The following is an 18,297-nucleotide window of genomic DNA, read 5'->3' as shown; positions in this document are numbered from 1 at the left end:
AAAAAATAACTATTGAATTTTCTTCAAGTTATTCAAAAACGAAGGAAAAATATACAAGTTTGTCCAAACTACGGCAAGTACATTTACAGAAGTAAGAGCAAAACGATGTGAAGTTCTGAAATCATATCACTGTCGTGTACTGAATAAATTGCTAAATAGATTATATTTGAATTTTTGGAACCCAGCTGTACGTAATTCGAGGGAAAGGTCATTCATCATCACATGGCATATTTGATAACTGAAACACCTGCGAAAAAATTCAGTTTTAAAAGAAGGTAGAGTAAGTGTTCCCCTGAACCTGATATTGACGTTATATACATCCGTTCGAAAAGAAATCTACTATATAAAAATGGATGTTTGTTGGTTGGTTGGTTGGTTGGTAAGTGATAAACTTCTACATCGCTCGACCGATCGTGATGAAACTTGACATGTATAAGTAATTTTTCATAGAGAAGGTTTTTAGGCTATAAATTTTTCTGTAACTCGCCACTAGATGGCGCTGTAAAACAATTTTTTGAAAGCACTGTTCACTGCGCGCTGCACACGCCTAAGTTCGTTGATTCTGATTCTGTCAAAACATTGGAACAGCAGCAATACAGCAACATAGTATCAGTTTTTCTATAAAGATAAGCAGGCTTTCTGGAAAGAATAATTTTATGGAATAGGTTGGCGGCATGCAAGATTCTTCTGTTATTCATATTTAACCAATAGGCATCTTTGAGCTTATGAGAAATTATCAGAGAACGTCTTATTCCATACATGAATCTCAAGCACGAGTTTTGTACTTTTTGAATTTTACGTTTATACTGCTCACTCAAATGTGGTCCATAGACAGTACCAGCATAGTTAAAATGTGATAAAACTAGGGCTTCACATACCTAATACTGCCTAACTCCATATATCAATTTCAAAGAGGAATATGCACGTCGTATTGAGTTATTCAAGTTCTTTTCAAATCTGAGAGTGTGGCCGAAGATGACCAATTAATGTAATTAGTGTCGATCACATTGAAGAGGTGTTCAGGTTTGTCCATCATTGATCCTCCAATGCATTTGCAGTTCAGCACCTCTGATGAGAGCTTGTTGGGTCAAAACAGCGCCTGTTAGCTGTTGTTGTTGTTTATCGGCTCCGAATTCATATGTAAACTATTAGTTGAAAAGTGGAGCCCAAATACCAGACATCGCAGTTTCGACGCGCCATGGATATCATCAGTGATTCGAGACTGAATCACTAATGCATTGCTGGACTCAACTGTCTTCGAAGACAAAACCTTAGTGAGTGGAGGCTAACATGTCATTCATGGGATCAACAAAAAAGTCAATCTCTGAATAGGTATAAAAAAAAGAAGCTCTCCAAGGTCAGTTGCATTGCCGAGCTTCGAAATCGATACTCGAAGAGATTCGTCGCTGAATAACATTTTCCAATCAAAAAGTTTCATCCAGTAGACTTCTGAAAAAAAACATATTTTTCGAGGTAAGGTAGAGACATGAAATTTGATTCTGTTTCAGGTTGAACAGTTTGAACTCTAGTTTCAACAGGCAATATACTTTTAGTTGATATTTGTCTTGTTTCGCAGGACACCAGGATCATTTGTCCATTTGTCCTGGACAAATACAGAACTGAATACTCCATCCGGGGAGTACTGGCCAAAAGTTTGACAATTTTGAAAGAGATCAAAAAGATTACAACTCAATTTCAATTTAAGAGGTCGCCGAAACCATACGTCATTTATTCTATTCGAAATATTAACATGTTTGATATCAATCATGAAGCCGTAATGCAATAGGACTGCGGTATATTTTCAATCAATTCATTGCAGATGAAGAAAAAATCGCTGGTGGTTATTTCTGTAAGTTTCACTCTACTCAATCATTGCTTTATGTTTAACTATTGTTGGAACTCGTGTATTTTCCCAAATTTTTTCCAATGCCTATCAGTGATAGTCCCATTCTAGTTATTACTTTAGACCCCAATATCGCAACAGAAATATTCGCTCCCTAGTAAAACAAGTTAATTGTTATTATTAAATTATAAAAATCACCTATGAAAGAGTACCTGGGAACCATCAACATGTTCGTTGAACCCATTGATTTGCTGATACACCTTTTTGAAAGTGGGGATGTAAACGTATAGTATGACTACACTTCAGTACTTGTTGAACATGTGCAGCAGAAATGTTTGTTCGAAGTTTCCACTATGCGAATGTGTTCTACTGGCATTTGTTATAGTTTTTTCCACATTTCCATTAAGTTTCATTTTCACAGCAAGAGACGTCAAATACAGGTAAATCATATTTCGTGACCATACATATAATAATGATAACACTGTTTTGTCACCATTCTAAATTAAGATATATTTGTAAATAATTCGAACTGGAAACAAACAATGCAGTGAAAATTTGCATATCATGTCTTTTATTTGAGACTTTTTGCGAATTATGCGAAAGGGGTTGATGAACTTTCAGTAGCCAATAATCGAAAAATATAATATATTTACCGACGTGTCTGTGAGATCACACTTACAATTTTTATATGCTCGGCTCGAAACTAGTTTCAAGTTCAACTACTGAGCAGAACACATAAAATAGCAAGTGGGTTCTAGCCGAAACGTCATGATAATGTCAAAGAGGAACGGATTTAAACTTTCAAGGGAAGTGTTCAAGTGACTTGGCACATTTGATTCGACCAATAGCAGTACATATCAAAAATACGCGACGGACTGTGGCTGCTCATCGTTTTGAGGTTTAACTAAGTACACCTGGAACCTCACTGCTCAAGAATCCTTCCATTTGAGAACTGCGATCATGTGGAATAATCTTCTTGAGAACGTTTTTTCTAACGGATTTAATCTCCAGAGATTCAAATCCAATGTAATTCGCTACTTTCGTACAGGCACCGCTCGCAGAGTGCCTTAATAATTTTCCTGTAGTGTTTGTGTTTTGTCATTACAACAATTCCGTAATGAGTGATGTAAGAGTAATCAGTGATTTTGTTATTCATTTCTTTATTCATCGATATATTATTTTCTGGTGGTTTTCAAAATAGTTTTTTTCTGTATAGAAATGAAGAAAAATACTGTTGGTAGAATTGTCCATTCATTTTAGGTCGATTTGGGCCTGTATTTCGGAAAGTTGACATATCCAGCTGTAAATTTGTATTAACTTTGTATTTTGGCATCATGAAGGTATTCTCAAAATTCACATATGATTCGAAGGCCACCACTTAAAAAATTGGGGGTCAAAATTAAAAAAAAAAAACGACTTTCTGCACGTTTTTTGCCAATTTCTCGTTTCCAATGGGTTTTATGCTAATTGTATTCATCAGCAATATTGTAGAGAATCAAATTCTCTACAACTTTTGTTTCAAACATTTTTCCATACGTTAAATCGTTGTTGAGAAAGAGGGCACCGCGAGCGCAGTTTAAATATTATTTGAAATCAACTGGTTGTCCCGATCGAAATCAGCTCATTTAAAGTTTATAAATTATTACATAATAAATAATTATAAAAAATTTTCATTTTTTATTAACAAATACATCAACACTAAACAGCCCAGAGATGATGCGGATGTTCTCATTATTGAGACAGCTATTGAAGAATCTAAACGTCAAAGAACAGCAATTATAGTCGATGAAGATATTGATTTACTTGTGATTTTAATTGGGCGTACACTATGTCTTGAACAAGAAATTTTCTTTAAAAAAGTTGGAACAGTAAATGGAAAAACGGAAATAAACTTCTCTAAGAGTTTCGACAAATATTCAAGTTCTGAAAAACACATTTTGTTCTTTCACGCATTACGCGGCTATGATACGACTTGCCGCATTTGAAGAAGAAAACTGCCCGGTTCAAAGATTATTTGATAGTGGATTGCGAACTTTATTAGCTGTTTATAATGCTCCAAAGTCTGTAGATACTATCAATCATCTTCGTTATGCACAATTTGTCAAGCTAACAAAGCTCAATGAATCTGTGCAGTTATCAAATATCCCAAAAACAAGTGGAGCAGCTCATCAAAATTTTAATCGTGTTCATTACCAAGTTCAAACTTGGTTAGGACATGATTTGGAACCCCTGAAATGGGGTTGGACAATGCGCAACGGATTGCTAAAATCTATCATGACCATTTTACCACCTGCTCCAGATGAGTTACTCAATACGGTATTCTGTAACTGCAAAAGTGGTTGTGGTTCAAGATGTGGATGCAGGAAAGCGGGGTTGCAATGCTCTTTAGATTGTGGCCAGTGTAATGGGCAAGCTTATCTCAATGCTGTACCATATGAGACCGATGTTAACGAAGATAGGTCCTTTGATCCAGAAATCATGGAAGAATTGGAAACGAATCTGGGTGAAGATGACAAGGAAGATGATGACGCCTTTGAATTTTTACAGCTGCGGAAAGACGACGACGATGAAGAAGAAAGAAATTGAAATTGAAACTCATTATTCTTCTAATTATTTTTATCTGTTTTTTTAATTTTGACATTCACAAATGTATCAAATGAGATTTTTTAATGAAAATATTATTTGAAATTTTATTTCTTTTCTATTCATTTTTAAATGAGCTGATTTCGATCTGGACAACCAGTTTATTGATGATAAAATACAATTAGCATAAAACCCATTGGAAACGAGATATTGACAAAAAACGTGCAAAAATTTTTTGACTTTTGACTCCAATTTTTGAATTTGCGGCCGTCGAATCATATGTGAATTTTGAGAATACTTCTATGATGCCAAAATACAAAATTCATACAAATTTGCAGCTTGGTATGTCCACTTTCCTAGGCAAACCCCCTAAAATGACTGGGCTAGAAATTATTCAACCCTTTTCAAATCTGAAAAGTCAAGTTTCCATTAAATCAAAGGAATGAGGAGTTCTATTATAAATTGTAGGTGTTTCATACCAGAATGTGAGAATATCACTGAAACTACATATAATCCCGAGTGGTTGAAGGATTTTGTTCCTTTTCAACATGAGTTACCAAGCAGTTGTTATCGCTATGCTTTATCGAATGATGGAACATGTTCAAGACACAATACTGTGTTGAATGAAACAATCCGATGCGACAAATTCATTTTTCAAAGAGAAGAAATCACCATTGTTCATGACGTAAGTAGGAAAAACTATCAAACTAGCAATAAATTGAGAGGTTGATTTCTTATTATCTACTTTCACCTTTCCTTTACTAATATAATTCCTCATTACATCACAATACATCAGGAGAACGCTGCCCTAACAGAACAATCTGGAAGTGCCTCTGTTTTGTACGTTTCTTCATTGTCATTTTCATTTTAAATAAAAACTTCATCAACTATACCAAAATTTCACACCTATGTGAAGTTCATGAACATATATTTCCAGCTTCTTGAAATTTGCCTTATCACAATTGATTACTTTGACAGTGTATAGATAATGATTACTCTCTGCTAATACTCTTGTAAATATATGGCAGACAATTTCGATTGTTCGAGATGAAAAAACTATTTTTTTGGCGGTTAACAGAAACGTTAAGCAACAAAACAAGTTTGCAAAATTTGTTCTCATTTTTCGAGTGAGTAGAGGGAGATAGAAAGTAGATTATGTGATATGAGTTATCTATCAGTTTATAAAGTGTGTCTGTTTAAGTTAGCACCATATGGAAACCTTTATTATTACTTTCATAAAAAAAAAATATCCATTCAACAAACCCTGTCCCACTTATATAAATTCTTGTTCTGGCCCTAATTCCATCTATTTCATATTTTGAGTAGGACGATGGGAAACATTCTTCAATGTTCCTATATGGATTTCAATATTCTTTCTAACTGTATAGAAAAAATGAATGAGCTTATGTTTCTTGCGAGAAAAGGTTACGAATTACAGGGTGAATCAACAAGATTCCCTCGTCACATTATTGTCAATTTTTTTGCAGTCATATCGATAAATACTATCATTCAAAATTATTTTCTCGCATACTGGATGATTCAGCCGAGCGTGGCCAATAGTTTTTGTTTTCGAGTTTTCATTGTGGCATTGACAAGTTATTCCAGAAAAACCTATTTTGCACACAATATTTTTTTAATTCACCACCCGCATATCTACAGCAATTAAGTGAATATTTTCAGGAATAATTAATTAACATCACTGTGATAATGTCGTGAATCTCAATTTTTGGGAACAATATATAGGGTGCTCGGTAAATCCGGTCAAATTTCATTCATTTTCAGACATAATTCAACGTTTTCAAATGGAACACCCTGTATTTTTTCATTATAATGAAATGTTTCAAAATTCTACTACATTTTTTATCAGAGGTATACTATCCTAAAAACAGATATTATACATGAATTTCACTAGTTCGGACTTCCATTGTCTAATATATAAAATGATTTGAAATTCCTGAAACAACTAAAAAAGAAGAATTAAAAATGAATAGCTGAAAATAACAACTATATTGAGCAAAAATAACCTGAAATGAAAGAATAGTGAAATGAAATACAAGTAACGATAGAACGAATGAACAAAAAATATAAAATAAAGTATAAAAATTATAAAGAAATAATATGAAAATGAAAATAAAAAATAATTCGATTGTCAGTATCTACAATCGTCTTCGGCTGATGACGACGGTGAAGACGATTGTAGATACTAATAATCGAAACGTCGTGAACTAACGTGGCTTGGAATCTCTTGATTTTTCATTTTTATTTTCATTTTATTTCTTTATAATTTTTATACTTTATTTTATATTTTTTGTTCAATCGTTCTTTTGTTATTTGTATTTTATTTCACTATTCTTTCATTTCAGGTTATTTTTGCTTGATATAATTGCTATTTTCAGCTATTAGTTTTTAATTCTCTTTTTTTAGTTGTTTCAGGGATTTCAAATCATTTTTTATATTAGAGAATGGAAGTCCGAACCAGTGAAATTCAACATGAAACATTGTCAATCACCTTCAAACAAACGAAGATATTTCACAGTTTTTCGTATAGAATACCTCAGATAGAAAATATAGTGAAATGTTGAAAAAATCAAAAAATCAAATCGAAATTTATTCAATTCAGATTATTAAAAAATATAAACCGTTACAACTTACATCTATGAAGGATCGTGGCTATCTAAGCCAAGCTTGTGTTACAGCCACGAAAATCTTTCACTATACGTGAAAGATTTTTTTCCTTTTACGAGGAATAGGGCAAATTTGGATATGCAGTTGGTTACCTCGTTCACAGGCAGATGGAGCGACGACAAACCTGTTGTTTGTTGTAGTCTTCAGCTTAGTTCGAGGAATGATACTCTGACGGAATTCGATTTTCAATTATCGGAAATCATCGACTTTATGTTGATGATATACACTACCTTGCACTGACGAGTGGCCAAACAGCCCGAAACCGGTCTGCAAGTGTGTTCCAATAATTGAAAATCTATTGCGGCAGTTGTATCGCCAACAGCATATGCAGGAATAACTTCTGTGAAGAATCCTGCACTGACACCTGTCGGATATAATCCAACGCCCTTCGTGGTATTAGCCAGGGGAGTAGTTGTTTTCTGATAGGTGTCAGTCCATTAACCTACTGTGTAGGGTGTTGAGACTGGCCTGAACGAATTGTTCCTTTAGATGATTTGAGGTTGAATTATGTCTGTTTGAAAATGAATGAAACTTGACCGGTTTTACTGAGCATCCTATATATTGTTTCCGAAAGTTGAGATTCCAGAAATTATCATAATAATGTTGATTACCTATTTCTTAAAAATATACACTTATTTGCTGTAGACATGCGGGTGGTGAATTAAAAAATAATTTTCTGCAAAATAGGTTTTTCTGGAATGACTTTGCGATATCGCAATGGAAATTTGAAAACAAAAATTCTTTAGAGAGCTGAAAAAATATGAAATCGAATGACGTTTCCATATATTGGGTGTTCTATTACAAAAAAAATACAACTTTGGTTGGCCACGTTCGGCTGAATCACCCAGTATGCGAGAAAATAATTTTGAAAGATAGTATCTATCGATATGACTGCAAACAATAATTGAGCAGTTCCAAAAATTGTTTCCTCTGATAGCAATGGACAGAGGGAACCTTGTTGACTCACGAGTCGAAAGTAGAGTTGATGTAGTTCGATTTTACAAGTTGAAGAAATCTAATCCAATACACGATGAGTTATATATGATTTCATTTGTAGTTTGGAATATTCTGCGAAGATAACTTATGGAAATTAACAATTATAGGAACACTGAGCGGAATTGGAGAGATAGTGTGTTTCTCATATGCGGGATTCATTTCTGATAGGTGAGAAACAATTTGATCATTATATCTATAGAGAAATAGATACTTTTCTAGACTTGTGTTCCAGGGGAAAACATATTAATTTTCACCACTGCATACATATCGAAATATATATAAGACATCATTTATAGTTCCACTTAAAAATGTTTTAAAATCACTACCTAATGAGTAATGAACTTCCGTATGGAACTACAAAAACAGTGAAAAATTTTTGCCGATTCAAGCGTCATACTTTCGTAAAGTTGATTATTTTGTTGACATCTATCGTATCTCAAATATCTCTAAGCGCTTTACTTCTTCAAAATATATTTCAATTTTTGTTGACAGCACAAGAAGCATCTCTTGGAGTAATGGCAAAAATCTATAGATTTTTCGATTTTAGAAGGAGCTTTTTCCAAACTAATGAAAACTTTTATTGTTTAATAAGTGATTCTTTTCCAACTCTGCCATAAGAATGAGGCTGATATTTTTATACAAATTTTTAGGAAGCACATTAATGAATTGATGTTTAACTGAGAAAGAAGAACATTTTATTTACTGAATCAACTTAAAATTAATGGGGCTAATGTACATTTCTATAATTTTCTATTATTATCTTGTGAAAAAAATTATCATGTTACCGAGACATGCTTCACAAAGTTTCAAATGCATAATTGGATTTGCTTTTGTATAATCCGCTCCATTTCCATTTCATTAAAAACTCTGAAATAACTTTTTGATAGTTAGAATTATTTACTCAGTCGAAAAATAATGGGCAGTCACCAATGTGACAATGTGTTTGTAGTTATATAAAAGTGTTACCCGATAAGTTCCAAATACAACTGATACATAACAATGTAACAATGATTTGCATTTCAATTCACATGTTCAACCATTTGTCCTCATGATGTATTGTTGAGTCTATAGTGCACGTGCTTTAATTATTTTAAAAATGAAAATTCTAGCTGCTTATTCTAGTATTAAATATATCACGAAACTACTTATCAGATTGACTATTTCTATAGAAAAGTCACTCTCAATTGACTGTATGAGCATGAAAGAGAGGGCCAATTATGATTTGTTCAAAAAATATTTGTTTGGAATTTTGTTTCAAATTTTGTTTCTGTCAATCAGCTCTCACCCTCTTAGTACAGCAACGCTCAAAAGTCGAAACTCCTGCGAACTACGGATCAACGGGGTCTTTAATTTCTGCGTGCGATTCCTGGCACGTGGCATATGTTCACAAAATGAAAGAACTTTTGTCGAACAGATATAAAAATTAAAACTTGTTATCAAAAGCAAAACTTCTGAGAATTGTCAGCAGTGCTGAAAATTACATATCAGATGGTGAAACCTCGTTAATCGTCAGGTTGAACAAGTTGCTTGTGAGGTAGCGATAGCGAGTTCAACAAACAAAATTGATGAAACAAAGTGTTAAAATTAGTATTCTTTAGTCTCCTAACTGAATAGAGCTGTTCGTTATTCACTAACTGTTTAAAACTGTCTTATTTTGATATTGATATGTAGTGTGACCATATCCTTTTTTTCTCATATTAATAAATAGCAAATTGTACAGTACCTCCACCCTATCACCTCAAAAATTCATAAATGAACATCCTAAATATGTACAATTGATATTATTGTTATTTCACATGGAAAATATGTCGAAATAATAATGATATTCGTGAAAATAATCGTTTTTCAAAGTTAATTTATATTATTTTAAACAACTGTCGTTTTTTATATTGAAAAGCGATCATGATTTTTTCAGGTATGGTCGAGGAAAATTGATAATATTAAGCGTATCAATGAGTTCGATGATCAGTATAGTTAGATCATTCTCAACGAATTACACAATGTATGCCTTCTTGGAGTTTTTCGATACAGTTTTTTGTGCGGCCATGTTTGGAGCTTCATTAGTTTTGGGTAATTATATTTATCGAAGATAATATGATTGAAGTGATTTTTGTCAGTATCGTTATAGCTTTTGGAGAAACAAGAAAGACATGATGAGTGATATTCAAAGTCTCTACTCATTCAATCTCAAATGAGAATGGAAAAGATACTTTGCAGATAGTAGAAATTGTTCAATTGTGAAATATCAGTAACAACTCTTTATATAAGTTCCTACTGAGAAGACATTAACGATTTTGTTATATTTCTTTTTGAACAATGAAGTCAATCACTCCTCTCATTCATCCATCATAACTCTCTATTTTTCATTGATTTCGAAAAATCCGTCAATAGAATCGATGGAACTGAAACCAAAACAAATAAAATGAATTTAGATGTATTGCGAGTTGGATATTATCGTAGTACGAAGTGAAATATTGTGATACCTCATTTATAGGTTCTAAGTTATAATAGAATCAACATACGACAAATATCAGTATCAACGTTTTTCTGCTCATTTCTACCCCTGAGTTGTGGATAATTTTTGTGACTCGAGTAGTTTTTGTAGGTTGAGAACTATCTCAATTATCAATTTTTGAAAACATCGAAGCGTCATGCATTGTGCATAATTTGCTTGCTTCCTGTGATCCAATGTCTGATAGTGAATCAAACATGAGTAGTTATCTCTGTCCTATTTAGCGCAGTAGTACTTTCAATGAAGGGATTTCAGAGAGTAGTCTTGTGATTGTTTCAATTCCATTACATTTCCATTACGTTTCTTAGATGATACCGCTATTTTGAGTAATAAGGCGCTTATTCAGCCCTAACTAAAGTCTATCCAAATCCAAGATAGAGTAAAAGGAAACAGAACCGAAGCGTGATGTTCTCGTGATCGCCCAGTGTCAGATGGAAAGGGCAGCGTTCATTGGTGAATAAGCCTTCTTGGTACGAGTTCGGTACCAGCACAGGGTTGTAATCAGTCGTTTGCGTGTTTGTGTGGCGTGCGTTATTGTATATTGTTCAAAATTGTTTTCCAAGATGTCCAGTGCAAACACTGCTGATGACACTGTGAGCTATCCTCTGAGTCCAGGAAACGATCCAAAAAAAGACATTTGGGTGTTGAGATGAAAGAAGTGATTTTAACTGTGTTCAAGAAAGAGATGGAAGAAATTGAGACATCGACTGTCGACGAAGTCGTATCGAAAGTTTCCGATAAAATTGGAGTGTGTTGCGCTTCGATTTACAATGTTTTACGGGAATATAAACAAAATCATACATTTTCCAAACCGAATACAAATCAGAATTGTCAAACCATTATAAAATCAATAGATGATGCTGATAAACATGCAATCAGGAGGAAAGTGCATGAGTACTTTTTCAGAAATGAAATACCCACGATAGACAAAGTACTCACAGAAATAAATGAAGATGTTTTATTGCCAAGTTTTAAGCGATCAACATTCCATAAAGTATTGAAACATTTGAATTCTGTATGGAAAAAACGAGGGCGCAATAGTTTATTATTGGATAGAGAGGAAATTGTGTTATGGAGGAGAGAGTATTTGAAAAAAATTAAATATTATAGGGAACAACAGAGAACAATTTATTATATAGATGAAACCTGGGTTAATGCTGGTCATACTACCTCTAAAGTATGGGTCGATGAAACTGTGACCTCATCTAGGAGAGCCTTTCTATATGGACTATCCACCGGATCAATAAATCCATCTGGTGAACTTATATTTATATTAAGATCTGCCTTAATCTCAATATATAAGAAGTAAACCTTGTATTCGTTTTATTTACTTACATACCTCTTCATAATTTCAGGTGAAGGAAAACGGCTCATTATTTGTCACATCGGCAATGAGAATGGGTTTTTTGCTGAAGAGGTGTGATGTTTCGAGTCAAAGAAAACTCGAGATTATCACGAAGAAATGAACGGTGAATCTTTCGAATAGTGGTTTTCCAAAGTTCTACCCCATCTGGAGGATAATGCTGTGATTGTAATGGACAATGCATCTTATCATTCGCGACGGTTAGAGAAGATTCCGACAACGTCTTCAAAGAAGGTTAAAATTCAAAATTGGCGGCGATCAAATAATATTAGCTTTGAAGACTCAATGCTAAGAGTACAGCTACTAAAAATTGTCAAGCAGCGCAAGTTTGAATACCAAAAATATATAGTCGATGAGATGGCAGCAGGCCAAAACAAAATTGTCCTTCACCTGCCTACATGCCACTGCGAGCTCAATCCCATCGAGTTGATATGGGCCGATGTGAATAAATTTGTAGCTCAGCATAACACCACGTTCAAATTTGCAGTTCTCGAAATACTTTTTGATGAGGCTTTGAAAAGAGTCACAGCGGAGATATGGAAGAAGTGTGTTCGGCATGTGATATTGAAAGTCGAGACAAAGATGTGGAAGCTTGATAACATAATAGAGGCACAAATCGAGCCACTGATAATTCAGATTGGTGAAGATGATACTACTGATGAAGAGACGAATTCATCCAGTCGAATAATTTTGATTAATATTCCTTTTGATTTTAAATAAAATAAAAATTATCGATAAAGAAATGATTACGTCTCTTTTTATATAATGCTTGAGTGCGCTGTGAAAAATCCAATGGAAATCTTTTCATATTACACATATCATCTGCATTTTCCCGTTAAACTGCAAAACTTGTACATTCCACTCGTCATTATAAAAAAGTTTTCCTAAGTATGATATAGCATTTGCGATCAACAAGATGTTGGTTCTGAATACGACCCTGGCCAATTCTTGGTATTTTCAATATTACGTGCGTAGGGCATGTCAATGTTTACATTCACTCTATCTTGGATTTGAATTTGCTTTATATAGAAATTATTAGGTCCAGTGGAGTCTCAGTGAACACCACATCCAACAATATTGGAAAAAAAATACACCACTGACCTGTTGTTGTAGTTTTGTATACTTTTTTAGAATAATCAACCGGAAATACAACTTTTTAGTAACTTGCGTTTTCTTTAATTCTAGTTTCGTTTTCGAGAAATAAAATTGAAGCCACTTTGATTATCATAAACACCTGCTTTGGAGACCAGCTGACAGTGATAGTGTTGTCATATCAGTGAGAGTAAGAGTTATGAATCAGCAGTGATTCCATCATGAGTAATTTCACTAACGCTGAAATGGCTGATATGCACTTCATTTATGGATTAGCAATTGGACATACGAAAGAAGCACGGATAATTTACCGGGACAGATATCTCTACAGAGTAATTCTATTTGCTGAAACATTTGAAATTCTTCATGCAAGATTATGTTAAACTGGGAGTTTTGATAAAAAGCAGGTGGTGGAAGACCAGAAATTGTAACAACGCATGAACCGAAGAAGCTTTGATTGATGCAATAGAAGAAGCTCCTTCGAATAGTACCAGGAAGAATACAATGCAGCTGTAAATCAACACAAAAACCATATGGATAGTTCTATACCCATATAGGTAACATACAATGGGTACAAGCTTTGCTGCCTCGGGATTTTTACCCAAGATGTTCTGCAGGTGGTTGATTCATACGTTGGCACAAAATATTATTTTTCACCGAATATTTGATTTGCGGAGGAATCGAAAGTTTTCACGGAATGCTATTATGATCTTCCACAATGACCATTTTTGGGTAAACGAAAATACCCTCATTATCAAAGAAAGTCATCTTCAGCAACAATTTTTGCCGAACATTTGTGTAGAAATGATTGGTGACTGCCTATTATTTGGCCCATTTTCTCTACCAGCAAAATCAACAGGTAAATTCTACACGTCCTTTTGCGCGATCATTCACCTACTTTGATAGAAGAAGTGCCGGCATTACTTGTAAGCGGCAAAATGTTGTTGATGCACGACAGAGTTCCAGTTCATTCAAGTGTTATTGCTCGTCAGCATCTCGACATCACCTATCCTAATCGCTGGACTGGACGTGCAGGACCTCAAAATTGGCCAGTTCGCAGACCTGATACGAATACTCTAGATTTCTATTTATGGAGTCACTTGTAGGCTCTTGTTTATAAAACTCCTATACTAGATCTGAATGACTTACTAACTGTTACATTATTATGTTCTCATAATCAACATTTTCACAGTGTAGTGAAAAATACTTCAATTTTGCATGACATAACGACAAAGTTTTCATTTTCAGTAATGGAGCTTGTGTCGCCCAAACAGAGAGATATCGCCAACTTACTGATTTGCTTTTTCTACACTATTGGCCAATGGATAGTAGGAGTAACGGCCTGGCTATCTCCTTCTTGGAGAATGATGATACGAGTCCTCCATATCCCAGGTCTTATGATTTTATTACTCTTCTTCGCAATACCCGAAACAAGGACTTTGGTATTTTTAACTTATAAAAGAAATCGTGCCAAAGAAATTGTTCCAGAGGAAGAGGGGTTGAACGAAATGAAGGATACAGGAACGATAACAAAGGATCAAGTTGAAGAGGTGGAACTGCAGGGATTTTGGGACGTGATGAAAGAAAAGGTTTTATTACTGAGGGCAATTCGATGTTCACTGCTTTGGATCGGTAGCAATTTTTTGTATTACGGACTGACACTATACTCAGTGACAATATCTGAAGATATTTATGTCAATTTCGTTTTATCAGTGGCCATTGACATACCTGCAATATTAACTTATTATTATGGCTCTCAGAAATTCAGAAGGAGATGGACTATGCTGGTAGCATTCATGACTACTGGAGTTTGTTGTTTATGCGTTGGATTTATTGAAGAAGGTGGGTATACATATGAAATAAATGAAATATTCAGATAATTTATTCAGATGAAGAGAACAAAAATATAAGGAATTTTGTTTTCCGTCACTTTCCTTACATATGTGAGAAAATTCAGGGAATTTCTCTAACTTTTGATGAATTGATGGATGTAACCGTTACTACGTGGCAGGAAATGATAATGAAGAAAATAGAAATGAAACTTTTTATGTTTTTACCACTTCTATTTGTAACTAACGTTACTGCAGTTTCTTCTTTTCTTCTCTAACTGGCTGGTCAAGTGGAATGTTAACTTCTACATGTACATTCACTGTTTGTTTGGAAGTGGTTGAAGATGTTTCATAGTGAATTTTACTATGTCGGTCTTCCATTGTATACTATGATTCTAATATTACTAAAAATCAAGTTGCTTCACGACATTTAGATTGTAAGTATCCACAATCATCTTCAACTGATGACTGAACTATTCCTTCGAGTGACCTATTCATAGGTCATTCGAGTGCTTTCAACTGTCCCTTTTCCCTCTCTCTGCGTCACCGGTTTTGCGAGAGTTGGCCGTTTTCCCGCTTGATTACAGGTTTTCATATGTTGCTGTTTCCAATTGTTGGATGAATGCGTCGTTGGACAACATAATTGCAGCTTCTTTGAACTTCCTCTCAAATCAGTGTTCCTCCCTGTGGAAGATCTCAGCTTGGGACCACTTGATGTTATGCTGATGAGTCCAATAATGCTTTGTTATTCCCGATTTGCCGTACTCACAGATCAAGTAAATACAATGATTTGAGGCGCAGTCCGCGTTTGGTGGCTTGGTTTTCGTGAGGCTTCTAAAAATGGTGTTTTCAGATCTGAAGCAGGTTCTGATATTGTACTTTGAGGAAGCTATCTGATTCAGGTTTGCATTGTTTCATTGATCCAGAACAGATGAAGATGATTATTCAAAATGATCAAAATGAACTCGATCTTTTTCATTATCGCGTTTTCTTTGTACATAAACTTAAAATTGAAATGATGTGATATATTTTTCTCTTGGTAATAATATAAAGAAATGTCCTTGATTAACAGGCGAATTTGAAATTGGAATAAAGAACGAACACTGCAAATTTCTTCGACTAGAGAGTGACAGATGAAAAGGGTGATGTTCTTCTTCGTGTGTTATGAAAAGTAATTTCAAGTATTATTCGTTTTTTTTTTCAGAATTGTACTGGACGAGACTACTAATATTTTTACTTGGAAAATGTGGTGCAGCGGTTGTATTCACCTTGATATTTGTTTTCACAACGGAACTGTTTCCCACTTCTTCAAGACACTCCATTTTATCCTTATGCTCGATGATTGGAAAAATAGGATCATTACTGGCTCCACAGCTCCCACTCTTGGTGAGTTTCAATCAAGTATCAATAGAACGTGACAGACATGATGTAAATGGGAAAATACCATTACTATTATGTTTTTCATGTTTCGAAAGTGATTGGTACGCCATCTCATCAACTGAAACTGAGAACACCAAACCACGAATCTTCTGAACAATTCTAACTATATGGCAGATCGTTCCCTCAGGTTTTCACTCCACAATGTTACTTGTAACACTAAACTTATTCATTCCTTTTCAACTTTCAATGCAAATTTCAGGTAGCCAAATTTTTAATTCATACAGATCATATTATGAAACTCTGGTTGCCGTTTTTCCTTTTGGGGTGTTCTCCTTATGTTATCAGAATTCATGTGATTGAATAGCTATAGACAATCTTCCAGAACTATATAACCTCATTTCTTACCCTCCTTCATTTTCCACCTGACCGAAAAGCAGGAAATGGCGTCATGGAACAATGTTTTCAATCCCAAAAGAAATTGTTTTTTTTCAAGCTTCTCTCTTAGATTTTTTGATAAGAAAAGTTGTCCTTCTATATAGGTGGAATTTTCTTCTATATTCACTACGTTCTCCTACATTTTCTCCATCTATGAAATTTTGAGACAATTCCACTCAGAGACCCCTCTAGAACCTATTTCTTCAGAACTTCATTCATGGTATGTAACGTTAGGTATCACTTGTCTCATCATCCAGGGGTTTGACGTTTCTTATCAATTCTCAATGTTTTTCAAGGTTCTAAATCCAAATTCGATTCTACATATGCAGGTCGAAACAAAATAATAAATCTGTTATATTTTTCGTGTTCCTGATATGATTGGTACGCGATCTCATCAAATAAAAATGAAAAAACCAAACCTAGAGTCTTTTGAACTATTACAACTGTTTGACAGATGGTTAAGTCACGTTTTCACCTCAAAATGTTACTTCTCACTACTAATGTTTCTTTGCATTCCTTTTAAAATCAAATATTCAAAATCTTGAGAACCTGGAAACAGAAAATCAAATTCCTCAAATATTCTGTTAGATAGCAGACTTATGTTCTAGTGATGCACTCTTTGGAACCTTTGGTGTAGTAATGGAGTTGTTTTCTAACACCAAACCGTTATTTCAACACGTGTTTCGATCACCAAGTGATCATCTTGAATGATGAGGGTTTGATCTTTCTCTTGAAGATGATCACTTGGTGATGAAAACACGTGTCGAAGTGTTAAAATATTTTTATATGCTTCGAAAGACATTTTTTGTGGATCAGTCTTACTGTTTTTTGGTATATGATATCCTCTACTGATTCAACTTTGTTTATTTCTTCAGTTTGTGGAACACTCGATTCCCAAAAAAACATTTGAATTATGAAGTCATTCATAACTTTGTTATGAACCAGTTAAGTGAATGCTTCACTTGATGCATGACGTGAAATATTAATCCAGTTTTCGCTTTACGCTTCATTTCTTTCAGGCAAGAATGAACCATGCAGCTCCCTTGATGATTTTTGGAATTATCGCTGTGACAGCAGGAATATTGTCTTTGTTCTTTCCGGAAACAGTCGATACGAAACTACCAGAAACGATCGAAGAAGCTGTCAATATGGGAAACATATCTGTTGATAATAACAAAATAAAAATATGAATAAAAACATTGGTCTTTGGATTATACTAAAGTAAAAGAATTGTTTTGAAAGTGGGTGGTTTAGTAGGGGAAGAATTCGCGAAAAACAAAAAACCACAAGCATTTTGAGGAAGAAGAAAATCAATTGGTTCTCAGGGCAATTCCCCAAGAAGTTCCAGAGCAATGACTGGGGTCATGTTCTGAATACCTTCTGAAGGGAATTTGGAAAAATTGAGAGTATTCATGAATTTCTTTGAATACTTGTCTCCTTGAATCCAACAAGGATACAAAAATGACACAGCCCCATCACATCAGTTCTTTATTGGGGACGTGGAGAGCTGCAGAAAGAGAAGTAGATGAGATTTGGTTAACGGTGGAGACTAAGATTGAAGAAGAAGTAGAGAAAATGA

At 34.4% G+C, this 18,297-nt stretch overlaps 1 protein-coding gene across 1 annotated transcript; it reads left to right on the top strand.

Annotated features, from left to right (window-relative positions):
* The first annotated feature begins 2,119 nt into the window (after positions 1-2,119).
* Positions 2,120-17,909, top strand: LOC111514322 (solute carrier family 22 member 4). Its single transcript, XM_074177356.1, has 7 exons — positions 2,120-2,283; positions 4,895-5,111; positions 8,169-8,275; positions 10,023-10,177; positions 14,323-14,916; positions 16,108-16,289; positions 17,738-17,909. The coding sequence occupies exons 1-7, from the start codon at positions 2,135-2,137 to the stop codon at positions 17,906-17,908; spliced, it is 1,575 nt and encodes a 524-aa protein (XP_074033457.1). The 5' UTR covers positions 2,120-2,134; the 3' UTR covers position 17,909.
* Positions 17,910-18,297: the final 388 nt, after the last annotated feature.

The sequence above is a fragment of the Leptinotarsa decemlineata genome, unplaced genomic scaffold, assembly GCF_025532065.1.
Source record: "Leptinotarsa decemlineata unplaced genomic scaffold, Ldec_3_MD MMD2_tig00002974_RagTag_RagTag, whole genome shotgun sequence".
Classification (NCBI taxonomy): Eukaryota; Metazoa; Arthropoda; class Insecta; order Coleoptera; family Chrysomelidae; genus Leptinotarsa; species Leptinotarsa decemlineata.
The sequence above is the reverse complement of the archived record's forward strand: the minus strand, read 5'-3'. Positions and strand labels throughout refer to the sequence as shown.